We start from the raw sequence: 16,808 nt of genomic DNA, 5'->3' as shown, positions 1-16,808 counted from the left end.
TCTTCCCTTCCAATTTGGATTTCTTTTACTTCTTCTTCTTGTCTGGTTGCCATGACTAGGTTTTCCAATACTGTGTTGAATAAAAATGGCAAGAGTGAGAACCCTTGTCTTGTTCCTGATACCAGAGGAAATGTTTTGAATTGAATCTACAGATTTAAAATAATCCTTTAAAAAGATGCACATGCCATTCTTCACAGATCAAAAATAAATAACTTCAAAATTTTTACTGAAGCACAAGAGACCCTGAGGAGCCAAAACAATCTTGTGAAAGAACAGAATTGGAAGTATCACACTCGTTGACTCAGACTATACTACAAAGCTACAGTAATCAAAATCGTATGGTACTGGAACAAAAACAGATACATAGATTAATGGAACAGAATAGAGAGCCTAGAAATAAACCCATGCACTTTTGGTCAATCTATGACAAAGGAGGCAAGAATATCCAACAGAGAAAAGATAGTCTCTTTAATAGTGGTGCTGGGAAAACTGGACAGCTACATATAAAAGAAGGAAATTAGAACATTTTCTCACACTATATACAAAAATAAACTCAAAATGGATTAAAAACCTACATGTAATACTGAAACCATAAAAGTCTTAGAAGAAAACACAAGCAGAACAACCTCTGACATAAATCATATCAATACATCCATGAGGCTACTGTATTATGCTAGAGGTAGAACTAAAAGTCACTGGTGCTCTTGGTTGTATAGGCTGGGATATGGCTTCCTCTACAACAAAAAGGGCAAGTGAATCAATCTGGTCTATGATGGTCTCCGTGGTCTGATAGACACCAAACCTATCTCATGTCTACCTTCCTGAACAGCCACCTGCCAATCTGAGAGGGGACGATAGAAGTAGCTGTTGTAGTAATTTACTTGGGGATGGTGAATGGATCTCCCATTCTCTTCTTCTCTTCCCTGTAATACTTAGAGTCTCCTCCCCATAATATTCAGGGTCCTCTAAGTTAATTCTCAAGGGAACACTGAACCAGCATTAACTGCAACCAAACAGATCAGCCCGAGTATCCCTATTGGGGGCCAGAATTGGTTGTGAGCAGCTGGTTCTTAATAACTCTCATCCTGACCTAGTTTTGCTTTTTTGGTTATAAGAAACTAAAATCCACTCAGGCTATCTCAGGGAAAGTTCTATTGTTGTAGTGGTTCTAAGTAAAGATGCATTTGGGGGCAATTATGGAACCTTATATAAATCAAAGAACAAGATTCTTAACAGGCAAAAGTGAAAGGATTGAGAAATGGAGAATGTTCTTTTTAAAAAAATTATGTATTTATTTTTGGCTGCACTGAGACTTCGTTGCTTTTCACAGGCTTTCTCTAGCAGAGACAAGCAGGGGCTACTCTTCAATATGGTCCAGAGGCTTCTCATCGTGGTAGCTTCTCCTGTTGCAGCAAACAGGATCTAGGTCACCTGGGCTTCAGCAGCTGTGGCTTGTGGGCTCAGCAGTTGTGGCTTGGAGGCTCTAGAATGTGGACTCAGTAGTTGTGGTGCACAGGCTTAGTTGCTCCATGTCATGTGGAATCTCCCCAGACCAAGAATCAAATCCATGTCCCCCACATTGGCAGGCAGATTCTTATCCATTGTGCCACCAGGGAAGTTCAAGAATGTTCTTGATAGCAAGCAACTCCAGGAAACCCAGAAACAGAATTCATGGGTTCATCTTTTGAATCTCCTCTACTAATGAGACAGACACTTCCTATATTTCTTTCTCTCTCTCTCTCTCTCTCTTTTTTTTTTTTTTGTCTTTTTTCTAATGGGCTTCATCTGCTGACTGATAGCTTTTGCTTCCCACCCCACCACCATAACACCAATCTTACCTCATGGAATCTTTGGTGGGTCCTTTCTGATTTAAGTCTCATTAAAGTGATTTTGTCTCCCTGTTTCTCAAGTCCAAGTTCCCCAAAGATCACTCTAACTAGCCCAATTCACCCTTTTGCTTCAGTCGGATATGTGAGTGCCTGCATGCTTAGTCACTTCAGTCATGTCTGACTCTTTGTGACCCTGTGGACTCAGCCTGCCAGGCTCCTCTGTCCATGGGATTCTCCAGGCAAGAATACTGGAGTGGGTTGCAATACCCTCATCCAGGGGTCTTCCTGACCCTGGGATCAAACCCACTTCTCTTATGTCTCCTGCATTGGCAGGCAGGTTCTTTACCACCAGCACCACCTGGGAAGCCCTCAGTCAGATATATACCCTCAAATCTATAGATTACCTCATCTGGGGTCACAATTGCTCCAGTCCAGTGAACTACGGCTACAGGGCAACTGCAAGTGTCACTGGGTTGAAGCTGGAATAGATCCCTTTGGAAGCAATGTGGATAGAGGAAGCTCTATGGCATCTTTATGATGTGATATGAGTTTGACTCCATCGATCTGTCCATAATTAGCAAACGCTACAGTACCTCACTTACCAATCTTTCAGTCCCACTATGATTTCAGCCACAGCTGTGTGGACAGTTTGTGCAAGTTAGACTCACCTTGAGCTAACAGTATCCCACTTCAAACACCATCCATCTTTCTACTTCTCTGCCCCAGACCTTGTCCAATGCTATGGAAGTCCACTGTGCACAGCCCAGAAGAACAGGGGTTACAACGGTGGGAGGCAGGATTCTAAGATGTCCCAAAGATTTTTTACCCCCTGGTGTACACACTCTGCATAATCCCCAGGACTGTAAAAAATGATGACATAATTGGCCTTAACATAGAGATTATCCAGGTGGCCCTGATCTAACCATGAATTCTGTAAAGGCAGCGAGTTTTTCTCTGGCTAGTAGCAGAAAGGGAAGCCAAAGATTCAAAGCACTAAAAGAATTTGATGCACCATTACTGACATGAAGATGGAGGGGCCATGCAAAAAGGAAAAGGGGAATTCAATCCTGTGGCTGCACAAAATTGAATTCTGCAACATAAATATGCTTGAAAGTGGATTTTCCCTCAGAGCCTCCAGATGAAAACTTAATGCAGCTGACACTTTGATTTTAGCCATTTGATACCCTGAGAAAAGAACCAAGTCATGTCATGCTGGATTTCTGAACAGTGAACTAATAAATGAGCATTGATTTAAGCTGCTATATTGTGGTGAGTTGCTACAGAGCAAGAGAAAACTGGTACAAGGAAAACAAACAGGACAAAAAAATGATAGTTTCATCATTAAAAAAAAGTCAAGGGCCTTTAGTTACTCCTCAAGGGCTATAGATAATATTCTGAGCCATATCCTTTGAGCTGTTTTATAGACACTAAAGCCCCTACCAGGTGGAAGCAGTTAACTTGATGACTAGATTGTAGCCATGACATAAGCTGCCGCAACTCCGAGAACTGGCCTTAAAGGAACAAGAATGAATGGACCCTGGAGCCGAAGACTAACTGTACTTAAAATAATCAAGGTGATGTTGATTAGACCACCCCATTATCAATTTCAAGACAATCGTCAAGAGTTGACAGTGCTGTTTTTGCATGTAGTTCCTTTCCCCACCTGTAAACGTTCTTGCCCACTGATTGTCAGCTGGGGGAGTGGGGTGGAAATTGACCTTTGACAGGAGTCTGCCATCCCCTACCCCAATTGTCAGACTTTAAAATAAAGCAATCTTCCCTTTCTACCCAACTTGCCTCTTTGTTGGCTTTTGAGTAGCAAGCAGCCAGACCTCACTTTTGGTTAACAGTTCTACACAGAAAAAAACAAAATACTTGAAAGTCTTAGTACCACTAAAATTTCCATTTGTCTCTTTTGATTATATTTATAACATTTTAATGGATATTTACCAAATTCTGGTATCAGAGGATTTCAGACTTAGGCACCAAACTACAGCTGTGATATGATACAGTATACTGGTTCTGGGTGAAGCCAAGAAGCTAACCAGCAGCATCAGAAATGAAAAGGCTCTTTCCACTGACAACCTAACGACATCCCTGGGTTACCATTTCCCCATGAAGACAGTGAGGAATTTGGGGGTCTTGCACTCTGGCAGCCTGGGAATCAATGATGGACACTCAGTTAGGAGTTTCCGATTCACCAGGTTCCTCACAGCAGCCTTCACATCCTTGTTCCTCAGGCTGTAGATGATGGGGTTGAGCATGGGGGTCACCACCCCATAGAAGAGGGAGGTGAGCTTGTCTGCAAGGTCTTGTTTGTCTGCCCCCAGGGGGTTCTTGGATTTGGGCTTCCCATACATGAAGAGGATGGTCCCATAGAAGATGACCACAACTGTGAGGTGGGCAGAGCAGGTGGAGAAGGCCTTTTTCCTCCCCTCTCCTGAGGGGATCCTCAGGATGGTAGCAATGATGAACACATAGGAGATAAAAATGAACAGAACTGGGACTCCCAGGAAGATCACATTGGCCACGACCATACTGATCACATTGATGGAGATGTCAGCACAGGCCAACTTCAGGACAGCCAGGATCTCACAGGTGAAGTGGTTGATGACATTGTCCCCACAGAATGGCAGTCTCACAGCCTGCAATGTCTGAATTACAGAGTTGGTGATACCAGCTGCCCAGGAGCCAACAGCCATAGGCCTGCAGGCAACCTTGTTCATGACTACAGGGTACCTCAGGGGGTTGCAGATGGCCACATAGCGATCAAACGCCATCATGCCCAGAAGCACACACTCTGTGGCCCCCATGGCAAAAGAGAGGAACATCTGCCCAAAACAGGCTGAGAAGGAGATGGTTTTCCTGGGGGTCAGGAAGCTGTCAAGGATGAGGGGGACTGAGGAGGTTGTGTAGCAGATGTCCAGGAAGGAGAGGTTCCCCAGGAAGAAGTACATGGGTGTGTGCAGGCGGGAGTCAAGGATGGTCACCAGGATGAGGACCCCATTGCCCAGCAGGATCACGAGGTACATGAGCAAGATGAGCACAAAGAGCGTTTTCTCCAGCTTTGGGTGGGCTGAGAGGCCCAGGAGAATGAAATCCATCAGGAGGGAGGTCTGATTGGACCCGTCCATAGTGCTTCCTCTCTGTCACCTGCAGGAACTCTGCAGTCAACCTCAGCACTCTCTGACTCCAAAAGTGCCTGGGCATAAGGGCAAAAATCTCTGCCCTGTTGAGCAACTGGAGAAGAGCTCTGACAATCTGGTCATGTCTAAGGGGCTCTAGAAAAATTATGATAGAGATTGGTATTTTACTTCTGTTTTCAGCAGGAATAAAGAGTTAATTTGGACTAACTCATCTGCAGATGAAAAAATTTAAAAATTGGGCAAATGATTTAAAACTTTTGCATAAAGCACTTGGCAAGATAGATAAGACGACAAGGAATCGCAGAGTCAGGATTCAGGGGGAAGAAAGGAATTCGGAGAAATATATCCGGCTTTTGAGACTATGTGTCAGCTGGGGCATCTGCACCTTCTGGAGGTGGCCTCTGAGAGACCAAGAAGTGTTACTCACAGCCTCCTGGAGGTAGAAACATGTCTGAAGTGCACGGCCCACTGTGAAGGACCCCTAACTAAACCTTCTCCCTTTGGAAAGAAACCAAAGGGCACCACCATAGGAACAAGAGTTAATCAGAAAGAAACAGGTGTTTACAGGTGCTGCAGCTCAGCTTCAAATCTTCTCGAGCTCTGAAATTGGACTGAGGTGGTCCCCAACTTTTGATGCTCCCGAATACCTAACAGAAGCAAACACAAATCTACCTTGAAGGAAGGCAACATCATCACTACCTCTAAATCAGGTCCACAAATAATTCTGCAAATACAACGCCTGGCACACATTGAAAAAGAGTAAGTCACACAGGAGACAAGACGACATAAATGAAAACTGATGACAGGAAAAAACGGAAAACCAAGCCTCCTTTCTTAGGGGAAGGTGACAGACTACAGCTGCTCTGGCCTGGTGTTGCCTGTTGAGAGAATTAACCCAGACACAGTGCCAAGGCCTTCACCTCTTGTTGACCCTTTGGTACACCCGGGGCACAAGTGACCCTTTCGTGCACTGTGGGCAAGCTTAGGGGAGACTGATGGACTGTCTCTTCTTTTCTTCTTTCTCCATCTGCCTCACCAGAGGCACTGGCTTCTGCCTGAGACTCTTTCCACAGTTCTGAGTCCTGCTCTGTCAGCCCTTCTTTCTGGGAAGCTTGAATCTCCCCTCAGACTTCTAAGAGCTCCCCAAACTAGGATTTATTCTGGACCAGTGGGGAAAAAAATGGTAGGTAACACTGAGGATGTTGGACATTTGCCTTTATTTGCTCTGTATCTAAGATATTCATGAATTCCCATATCTCCACCTCTTCAAGTGTTCTCAGTCATCCAGCCCCTGCCTCGACTATACACGGAACCCTCCTGCCTGGGAGCTCTGAGACACTTCTCTGGTGGTGCCCAGCACTGTAGCTGTGACCAAGCCAGCACCACAGTAATTCAATTCAGGCCGACATATTTATTGAGCATCTGTGCTGAGGCAGGCACTATTTCAGGTGCTGGGATCACAGCAAAGAAGGGCACATCTGCAACCTCAAGGGGCTCAAAACCTAACAGAGGAAACAATCACGCACATAGTCACACACACAAGTAATTATGTCATCCTCGACCAGAACAATGCCTCTAACACTATTGACACCAGGCTTTGGGACTTATTTCGCAATCTGTGCCCTTTCCAATGTGGAAAGCCCCTTGCTGTGTTCCTCACGGCCCTCTGGCCTGCCTTTGGCTCCCTGAATGATGTGGGGCGCTGTGCTTTCTGGCGAGGCTCATTTCACTTTGAAGTAGTTCCCCTTTGATATTGAGCTGAAATCTGCTTCTTTGCAACATTAATCCCTCTTCCACAGACAGCCCTCCAAATGTCCAGAAATAGCTTGGCTTCAGCATGAATATAAACAAGAGTCCATCTCCCTTTTTCTCCCAGGACCTTAAAACAGACATATTTCTCATGAGTAAATGTACCATCCAGAAACTGACTACATAGGCTGGTCAGTACTGAGAATGGCCCCCAACTTGAGCATGGCTCACCTGCCCAGAACACAGTGCCACCTGGATATCTGTGCTGAGACAGTAAATCAGTGCCAGGCTGGGTTTTCACTCTATGTCAGCCAGCCCTCCAGACTTTTCCCCAAACTTGGATTCTGTGAAGAAAATATTCCCTCCACGTCATCATCACTAGATCCAGATTCGTGGCTCATTATTATTGCTGGATGTTGGATTCTTAACTACAAAAGAAGAAAAAGCCTCCCAGTTTTAATCAAGAAGGGACAACTGTGTGAGAAAAAGATTATGAACTGTGGAGTCCCAGGCAACCCTTTCCTCTCTGCACAAAGTGGGGTGAGGCCAGATGACCTTAGAGACTTTTGCAGTTTGATGGGTCTATTTGCCTCTGTGAGAATAACACCTTATCCATGAAGGGTTTCCTACCTCACCTTCTCAACCCTATTCCATTACAGTCAAGTCTGATAGCAGAAATGCCACTGCACTGATGAAACTTTTGGTGTCACCAAATCCTGCGCTTACCTTTATCAGAGACATGGTGAGCAAGAAGGATCTGCTTACTAAGGGTTGGGAAGAGGCCACATATCACAAAGAGCAATACCAGGTGGGAAGTATCAGGGTGAGGGTTCAGAATGTGTGACAGGTGAAGGGTCCAGCCAGTTGTCTGCCCTGTGTCTCCAGCACTCAGGGTACAATTTCCAAAGGACTGGCCATCACCCTTAGAAGATAATTTAAATTCCAGTCTGTTCCTTGGGACCATTTTGTCCCTGAAGTCATTTAAAGTTTGGAAAGTGAGTTGGCACATTTAGAAACTTTGTATCCTTCTGGGATAACATCCCCAAGATCCAATTATGTTGAAGACATCAGAGGAAGTTTACTGCCTGCTTCCTTTCTCCCTCCCTCCTTCTCTTCCTCCCTCCCTTCCTTCTCTCTTAATATCATAATCCCTTTAACAGAGTCCAACAGTCTGCTGGTCAATGATTACATGGCTCATTCAGATGCCAAATCTTTTCTCCTGTGCTGTAGTCAAGCCTCATCACCCCAAGTCTCTGCCTGTATGTTGTTGTGTTAGTCGCTCGGTCATGTCCGACTCTTTGCAACCCCATGGACTGTAGCCCACCAGGCTTCTCTGTTCATGGGATTCTCCAGGTAAGAATACTGGAGTGGGTTGCCATTCCCTTCTCCACAAGTCTGTGCTTATGCAGTGGTGTATAGGGGTCTGAGTGAAAGACATATTCTCTTCCGAATTTTTAACTTGTGGCATTAGGGCCCTTGAAGTATTCCGCCATGTTCTTCCTGAATCCTCCCCTGGCATCCATCTCAGTCATTGCCCTTTCAGCATCCTATCATCTGGTTATGTGCTCCCAGACCTTACAGGGATCCCAGATAAGATGTGACCCAGAATAGGGATGGATCCAGAAAAAGGGTATCTTCCTTTATCCAGCAAATGATTATTGAGTGTGTACTGTTACACAGAAGGCAGAAATGTGCCGAGAACCAGGGTCTAGAGACAGGAAAGTGAAAAGAAAGTTACCAAACAAGGAAGGAAGCACAGGCCAGGGAGAATGCCCATGCTTACGTGATAGCCCAGAGGGAGGCGAGGGCCAGACCTCCTGGAGGAGGTAACCCAAGGTCCGCAGTGCGCTGGCACTGGCTCACAATTGTGTACATCTCCTCTGAACTCCCATCCAGTGACTTTGTTGGTAGCTTGAAATGGGCTATCCTAGGAGTGTTTACACCACAGAAATCAGCAAATGTTCCAGATCGGGGCTTTTTCTGACTTGGGGATGTGATTGTTAAACATTCATCAGGACACCACTGGAGTGGAGAAATGTCTGTCTGCCAGATGAAGGGGAGTGGGGAATCATTCCAGCCAGAAAGGGCTGCATAAATCAAGGCACAGAAATGAGAAGGAGCCCCTGGAATAAGGAGTGACCAGCAGGGCAGTGTTGCTAGAGCACAAAGGGGCTGAATGGGAAGGAAGGCAGGGCTGGACCCATGCTGACCTTTTGGGACATCCTGAGGAGCTAGGACTTTCTTCTGTAGCAGATGAGGAGGCGGTTGGGGCTTTTAAGTAAGGGTCTGACACGATGAAATCTGCATCTTAGGTTGGTCCTTCGAGCCACAAAGTGGAGAGAACACTGGGGGCAGGCAGGAGGACAAGGTCTAGAGAGAGAGAGAAACACTTCAGGCAAATGAAGATAAGGATACTGACTGGGGAGTGATTGAGGGGTGAAGATGAGAAGATTCGAGAAATGTTTGGTAGATACAAAATACAATATTAGATTTTGGTTGGATGTGACAGACAGGAAAGAGGATAGAATCAATGTTTCTAGCTCAGATGGTGGGTGGATGATGGTGACATCCCCAAGGTAGAGGATATTGATCAAGCTGATGGTTTGCGGGAAGAAGATGAATTCATTTTGGAGTATAGAATGTTTGAGGAACTTCCAGAAAAACATGGGGGAAACGTCTGAGCTCGAGACTCATCAACTTATCCATCACTTAGGGACAGTGGCTGGAACCGCTCTGCTGTCTGTAGATACAAGCCTAACTGTACTGCCATGGGAGATTGTTGGCAGACCCCTGAAGTGCCAGTCATACTGTCTATAGTTTCCTTGACCTCTGGGCCGCTAGGGACCCATCTGCTCTGTTATGAGAACTTTCCGAGGAAGTGGATTTCTGAGGATAGAAAAGTGACTCCCTGTTGGCAGGGGAGAGAGTAAGGCCACGGAGACCAGTGATCCAGAGGAGGTCAGCAGGGGTGTGGACAGTCAAGGGTCAAGATTCACGAGTGAGGGGCAAGCAAGGACTGGAAGAGCAGTTGACTCCAGAGCAGAGGAACTACAGGCAGCTGCTCTGACCATGCATAAAAACACCCTCCTTCCTCTGGGAGGCCTTAAAGGGATAACTGGGACCCCAATCCTGGAAGTCTAGATAGACCAGTGCTCTCAGGCAGTAGCGTGCATCAGAATCACCTAGGGGACCTATTAAAACACAGATTGGAAACACACAGGTACACACAAGCACACATACTCGTGGGTGCACAAGCAGGTTGCTGGGACCCCCCCCCCCCCAGAGATTGATTAAGTAGGCCCAGGGAAAAGCCCAGGAATCTGCATTATCATCAAGTTTCCAGGTGATGCTGATGCTGCCCTCTGCCATCACATTGAGTAGTCCGGGGCTAAACTTCTTACTAACTCAGCTTGTGGGGTCTCGAGGCATTGAGATTTGAGGTATTGCTGAAAATGCTTCTCCTCAATACTCCTCATTGTCTAGGGAAGCCTTGGACAGACTAGCCAAGGGGATGTCGTGTTTTAATTGGACAAGAGGGAGCGCTGTGTGTCAGAAATCTCCTTTCTGCAAATGTGTGCGTGTGTAGATGAGTTTGCCAAAGAGAAGTGGACTGAAGGAGTAGTCTGAACTCCAGCAAGCCCAGCACCCCCTGGGGAGACATCTCTGTTTATTGTGGCATTCTGAGGACAAATGTGGACATGACACCCCCAGGAAATTCACAAGGCCTGTAACCAGATCACTCCTCAAGACATTTGGAGATTGTGTCAGGTGTCGGGAGTAATAGCACGTTCTCTATGAAGGCAGAAAAGCAGCACTGCCATTTTGAGATGATCCCAGGGCTGGAATCAGGTGCTCTGAAGGTCAGAGAAACAGAACTTTCCTGAAGGGAAGGGAAGGGAAGGGGTGGTAGAGGGAGGGGCCAAAGCGCTGCCCCTTCATGGAGGGAGCCCACTCGCGTGGCAAGAGCTCAATGGAGAAGCGAGTGTGTAATCTCTCGTGTCTGAACACTGGGTCATCTAAACAGTACTTGTCTGATTCACCGCTTTGTCCTAGGAAGCCTCATGTTCTCCTTCTGAGGGGGTTCCTTACGTTGTTTCCAGGCTCTGTAGCAGAGTGGCCGAGTCTCCACCACGGCAGTCTCTGGACAGTGACCCCCAGGAGTTGGGGGACAGAGAATTCTGCCATGCAGGGATGAGCAGGAGCCACTCAGACCCTGACTGACAGGCCAGTGCCTGTTTAATCATCTGGCCCAGTGGTGCCACCGTGCCCCCACCCCCATGAACCCCACAACATCCCCTAACCCTTGAGGAACTCCACGTGTGAAGGAGGGGGAGGCTCCTGGCACTTAGAGGGCAGAGGTTAAAAATGCTAGACATTCTGAATACAAGTTACTATAGCCCAGAAAAGGAGGGTCCTTCCAGCTGTTCACATCCAAGTATCCCTCATACCTGCCTCAAGGGGTTTGGGGAGCACTAGATAAGATTCTGGAGAAGGAAATGGCAACCCACTCCAGTGTTCTTGCCTGGAGAATCCCAGGGACGGGGGAGCCTAGTGGGCTGCCATCTATGGGGTTGCACAGAGTCGGACACGACTGAAGTGACTCAGCAGCAGCAGCAGCAGCAGCAGCAGCAGCAGCAGCAGCAGCAGCAGCAGCAGCAGCAGCAGCAAAGATTTAGAAAACATCTGTAAGTTAATGGCAACCTTACTAATAGTAATATCTCACCATTATCTCAAATTCAACAAATCAACCGGCTGTAAACTGTCTCAGTCACGGAAGCTCTTAGTCATGTCTCTATTTCTAGTAACTAGCCTGGAGCTGGGCACAGAGGAGTAGAGAAACTGTTCACGGATATGTCAGAGACAAGCGTGTAGCCACCCTACCCCCACCAGCCCAGACAGCCTCTCCTTCTAACTTCCTCCAGGTCTCAAGATCTGGGATTTTAACCGTTGTTCATTTTTCTCTCTCCTGCATGTCCCACCCCCAATCGATCTCTAACTTGTAGAATTTCTTCCTTCTAAATATCTCCCAGGGCCGCTGTCTCCTCTGTCCCTGGTACTGTCATCCTGGGCTGATTCTGCCTGCCCCTCCCAGGCGCAGCCCCCTGGACAGCTTTGTGACATTCTCAGACATGTCTCAGTCCCTGGCTGGTCCCACTCTGCTGGACATTCTCTGAAGGCAAAGACCCACTTCTGGCCATCATGTCCCCCACCCACCCCTACCCTCTGGTACCTGGCACAAGGCCTGACACACATGACGTGTTTGTAGTGTAGAGATTGTGCAGAGTGGAGGGCAGGCTGGTAGCGGAGAGAGAGAGAGAGAAAGAGAGCCTGCGCATGTGCACTCTGCATCACCCAGTGGAGGGGAGGAGAGCCTAGGTGGCCAGGAATCTGTCCGAGGACTAGTCAAAGCACTGAGGCCCAGCTTTTTCCCTTCTAGGCAGTTCTGAGGGTCAATGAGAGAATCAATTGTTAGACCAATTGTTGGTCCAATTCTTGAACCAACTGTTGTGTTCAAAGCCTGGGAGAACTCTGACTACCTGGCCAGAGAAAATTCTAAGCTGAAATATCCTTGTAGTGAGAGAGGAGCTTTGGGTAGACTTTACAACATTGCCTAATTGGGTCTATGAGGTGAAGTCTAAATTCTGAGTCTCTCATCAAACTTTAAATTGTTTCTGGGACAGGGCCTGGCCCCAAAACAACCCAGCTCTAAACTCCTGAGTCATCGTGGGACCCTCTGGAGAGCAGGGTGGAGCACAAGAGAAGAGGGTTCTGGGCCGGGGGCTGGGCACGGCTTGCCCGCTGGCACTGTGGTGCAGTTTCCTCCAGGCTGGAGGCACCTGGGTGAGTCTCAGCCTTGAGAGTCAGCCCTCGTCTCCTTGTCTCATAGAGCCCCAAAGGCAGGCAAGGGCACTGTAAGTAGCTGTGGCTGAACTTTGGAGCCTTCTACACTCATGGTCACTTGGAGACACCAGGACGTTAGACAACAGTTAAAGGGTGTGTGTCTCTGTTAAGAGCACATGCCCAGCTATTGCCAGAGCAGCTCAGAAGGCTATGGCCTGTATGGCCTCCTTGGTTATGGCTTGGTAGCACCCAGATGGGCAGCTGACACCAGAGACAGTCACTTCTCCTGGCCCCCAGTAAACTGGCAGCCTGCCCACTCCATGGCCTGCCTTTCTGCCAGCAACAGACCCAGCCTTCATGGGGTCCCATACTGGGTAAGTGCTGGATGACCTTCAGGGCTGGTTCTTCACCAGCTGGGGCTTCCCTGCATTGGCAGGTAAAGAAGCTCACCTGCCAATGCAGGAGACTCGGGTTTGATCTTGGGTCAGGAAAATCCTCTGGAGAAGGAAATGACACCCTGCTCCAGTATTCTTGCCTAGAAAACTCCATGGACAGAGGCAGGCAGTCCTTGGGGTTGAAAAGAGCTGGACATGACTGAGCATGCACACTTCACCAGCTGGGAGCAAAGAAAGGAGTCTCCGGCAAAGAGGGCTGAATGGAGAGGGTGCAGGGAGAAGGACTGGGCTAGGGGGACAAGACAACTATTTCATGTTTGGGAACACATGTAAGAATTAAAGATTTTAAAATTTAAAAAAAATAAATAAATAAATTTAAAAAAAAAGCTCTGAGGGCTGTTACTCTCGCAAGGGAGCTCGTCAGTTTAGCATGTGCCCAGGAGGCTGGCTTAGGACTAGGGAGGAAGGGAGAAAAGGGTACACGTCAGGTCCCTGGATAACTAACAGCTCAGGATTCCCGACAACAACATCATTGTAGGCCATGAGTGCTGCCATCATTATTCAGAATGTTCAAGCAGAGGCCGAGGAATCACCTCCTGAAGACAGGGCCCCTGTAACAGGTGGGTTAGAGGAGGGGACTGGATTGATTTAATATCTGAAGATTCTGCCAAGCTTCCAATCTGGCACCCCCCACCACCCCCTGCCGATAGTAAAGGAGCCTTTCTCTAAAAAGGATTCTGCAACCCTTAATTCCTGGTATCCTGACATAACCTCTTTTGGACACTGTATCATCACCAAGTAGGAGAAAAGCACCTCTTCTTCAGGTCCAGGTGCAATCCACAAATCTCTCTCTTGGCCTCAGTTTCTCCACCTTTAAATCAAGAGGTCAGTGATTCCTGAGACTAATGTACATCAGAAGTACATGGGGAGCATTTATTTAAAACAGAAAAACAAACACTGATCTCTAAGACCATGTGTAAAGGTAGGACCCAGCAATATGTCCTTTCTTTCACTGTATTTTCAATTTTTTGGTTTGCAATTTCTCCCTCCATTCTTTTTTCCTTTTTTTTTCAACTGAACTATAGTTGATTTACAATATTGTGTTAGTTTTAGGTGTACAGCAAAGTGATTCAGATATATATATATCCATATGTATATATGGATATGAATATATATGTATATGTATATATTGTTTTTCAGATTCTTTTCCATTATAGGTTATTATAAAATATTGAATATAGTTCCCAGTGCTATACAGTAAATCCTTTTATATATTTATATATAGTAATATTATCTGTTAATGCCACATTCCTAATTTATCCCTCCCCTGCTTTTCCCATTTGGTAACCATAAGTTTGTTTTCTATGCCTGTGAGTCTTTTTCCATTTTGTAAATAAGTTCATTTGTATTATTTGTAGATTTCACATATAAGTGATATCATACATTTTTCTTTCTCTAACATACTTCACTTAGTATGATAATCTCTAGGCCGATCCATGTTGCTCTAAATGGCAATACTTCATTCTTTTTTATGGCTAAGTAATATTTCATTGTGTGTGTGTGTATAAGAATTTCATATATATATATGTTGCAATTTTAAATATGTATACACCCACACACCCACACACCCCCCCCCCACACACACACACACACCACATCTTCTTTGTCCATTTAACTCTTGAACATTTTGGTTGTTTCCATGTCTTTGCTATTGTAAACAGTGCTTCCATGAACACTGGGGTGCATGTATCTTTTTGAATTAGAGTTTTCATCTTTTTCATATTTATACCCGGGAGTGGGATTATTGGATCATTTAATAACTTTATTTTTAGTTTTTTAAGGAACCTCCATACTATTCTCCATAGTGGCTGTACCAGTTTATATTCCCATCAACAGTGTAGGAGGATTCCCTTTTCTCTAAACCCTCTCTAGCATGTATTATTTGTAGACTACTTGATCATGGTCAATTTGAAAGGTATGAAGAGCTACCTCATTGTAGTTTTGGTGTGCATTTCTCTAATAATCAGTGATGTTGAGCATTTTTTTCATGTGCCTGTTGGCCATCTGTATGTCTTTCTGGGAGAAATGTCTATTTAGGTTCTATTCATTTTTTGATTGAATTTTTAAAAAATATATTAAGCTGTATGAGCTATTTGTATATTGTGGAAATTAAGCCCTTGTTGGTTGCATTGTTTGCAAACATTTTCTTTCAGTTTTAAGGTTGCCTTTTCATTTTGTTTATGGTTTCCTTTGTGGGCAAAAGCTAATAAGTTTGATTAGGCCCCATTTATTTATTTTTACTTTTGTTTCTTTTGCCTTGGGAGACTGAACTAAGAAAATATTGCAATGATTTGTGTCAGAGACTGTTTTTCCTATGTTCTAGGAGTTTTATGTCATGTCTTATATTCAAGTCTTAAAGCCATTTTGGAATTTACTGTATATATGGTATGAAGGAGTGTTTTAATTTCATTGATTTACACGTGACTGTCCAGCTTTCCCAACACCACCTGCTAAAGTGACTGTCTTTTCTCCATGGTATAATCTTTTCTCCTTTGACAAAGATTAATTGACTATAGATGTGGGGGTTTATCTCTGAGCTCTCTATTCTGTTCCATTGATTGATATGTCTGTTTTTGTGCCAATGCCATCTATTTTGATTATTGTACCTGTGCAGTATTGTCTGATGTCTGGGAGGGTTATGCCTCCAGCTTTGTTCTTCCTCATGATTGTTTTGGCAATTCTGGGTCTTTTGTGGTTCTTTATAAATTTAAGGGTTATTTATTCTACTTCTGCCATGGGTAATTTGATAGGGATCGCATTAAATCTGTAGAATGCCTTGGTAACATGGCTATTTTAGCAATATTAGTTCTTCCAAGAACACAGGATATGTTTCCATTTGAATCATGTTCAGTCTCTTTTGTCAATATTTTACAGTTCTCAGCACAGAGGCCTCTCACCTCCTTGGCAAAGTTTATTCCTATGTTTCTTTTTATGGGATTTTAAACAGGATTTTTTAAACTTTCTCTTTCTGATATTTCATTTGTAGTGTAAAGATGTGCAACAGATTTCTGTATGTTAATTTTGTATCCCAGCAATCTATATTTGTAACCAGCACTCAGGCAGATATTAGACAGCAAGTTCCATGTTGTTTTGGGAACCATGCAGCAGGGTGTGGTGATATGTGTGTTCTAATTTCTTTGGCAGTGAAGTTGTGATGATTTACAATGTGACTCTGGATATTCTGAGAGGCTGAGTAGAGTTACACGTGATAATATCTGCAAAACATCTGAATGGCACCAGACAGCTTGTGACACAAGGTCCCACTCAGTGTAGGCTGGGAATGTGAATTCTGAGTGGGCTCTTACTGTCAGGTAAGGTTTTATTCCCTTAGGCCAAGTCTGAGAGCAGCCAAGGTGCGGCATGGTATGATTACAGGGGCAATGCACAAGACCTGCTCTGCAGATCAAATTTCTGGAGACTCTGGTGGACACTCCATGTTATAGGCTCCAAAAACTAAATTTCATCAGATTTTTCAAAGAATGTTAAGATCAAATGAACTAATTCATACTTGTTAAACTCACAAAACATTGAAGTGTAAAACAGATACTGTATAAGAAATAGAACTGCTCAAGAGATGAGAAACTTTATGTTTTTAAGCCAGCGCATCTCTCCCTGTAAGACTATCTGGGAAGTCGAATTAAAATAGAAACCTGGTATGTAAAGAAGAACTAGATCTGGAGGAATGGACCCTGTGGCCTTAATGGCCAAAATCACTGAGCTACGACAGCCTGAGGACCCCAACTACACGGCAAAGACAGAGTTATTCAGAAGCCTCTGATTTGCTGGTA

General features: G+C 45.2%; 1 protein-coding gene across 1 annotated transcript; it reads right to left on the bottom strand.

Moving 5' to 3' along the window:
- Positions 1–3,931: 3,931 nt before the first annotated feature.
- LOC138080733 (olfactory receptor 13C7-like) lies at positions 3,932–4,963 on the bottom strand. The gene has a single exon (XM_068973601.1). The coding sequence runs from the start codon at positions 4,961–4,963 to the stop codon at positions 3,932–3,934; it is 1,032 nt and encodes a 343-aa protein (XP_068829702.1).
- Positions 4,964–16,808: the final 11,845 nt, after the last annotated feature.

This window comes from Capricornis sumatraensis, chromosome 6 (assembly GCF_032405125.1).
Source record: "Capricornis sumatraensis isolate serow.1 chromosome 6, serow.2, whole genome shotgun sequence".
Lineage (NCBI taxonomy): Eukaryota > Metazoa > Chordata > Mammalia > Artiodactyla > Bovidae > Capricornis > Capricornis sumatraensis.
This window is presented reverse-complemented; position numbering and strand designations above follow the sequence as displayed.

Coding starts and splice junctions, on each gene's coding strand:
- LOC138080733 (XM_068973601.1), bottom strand. CDS start 4,963: ATGGACGGGTCCAATCAGACCTCCCTCCTGATGGATTTCATTCTCCTG.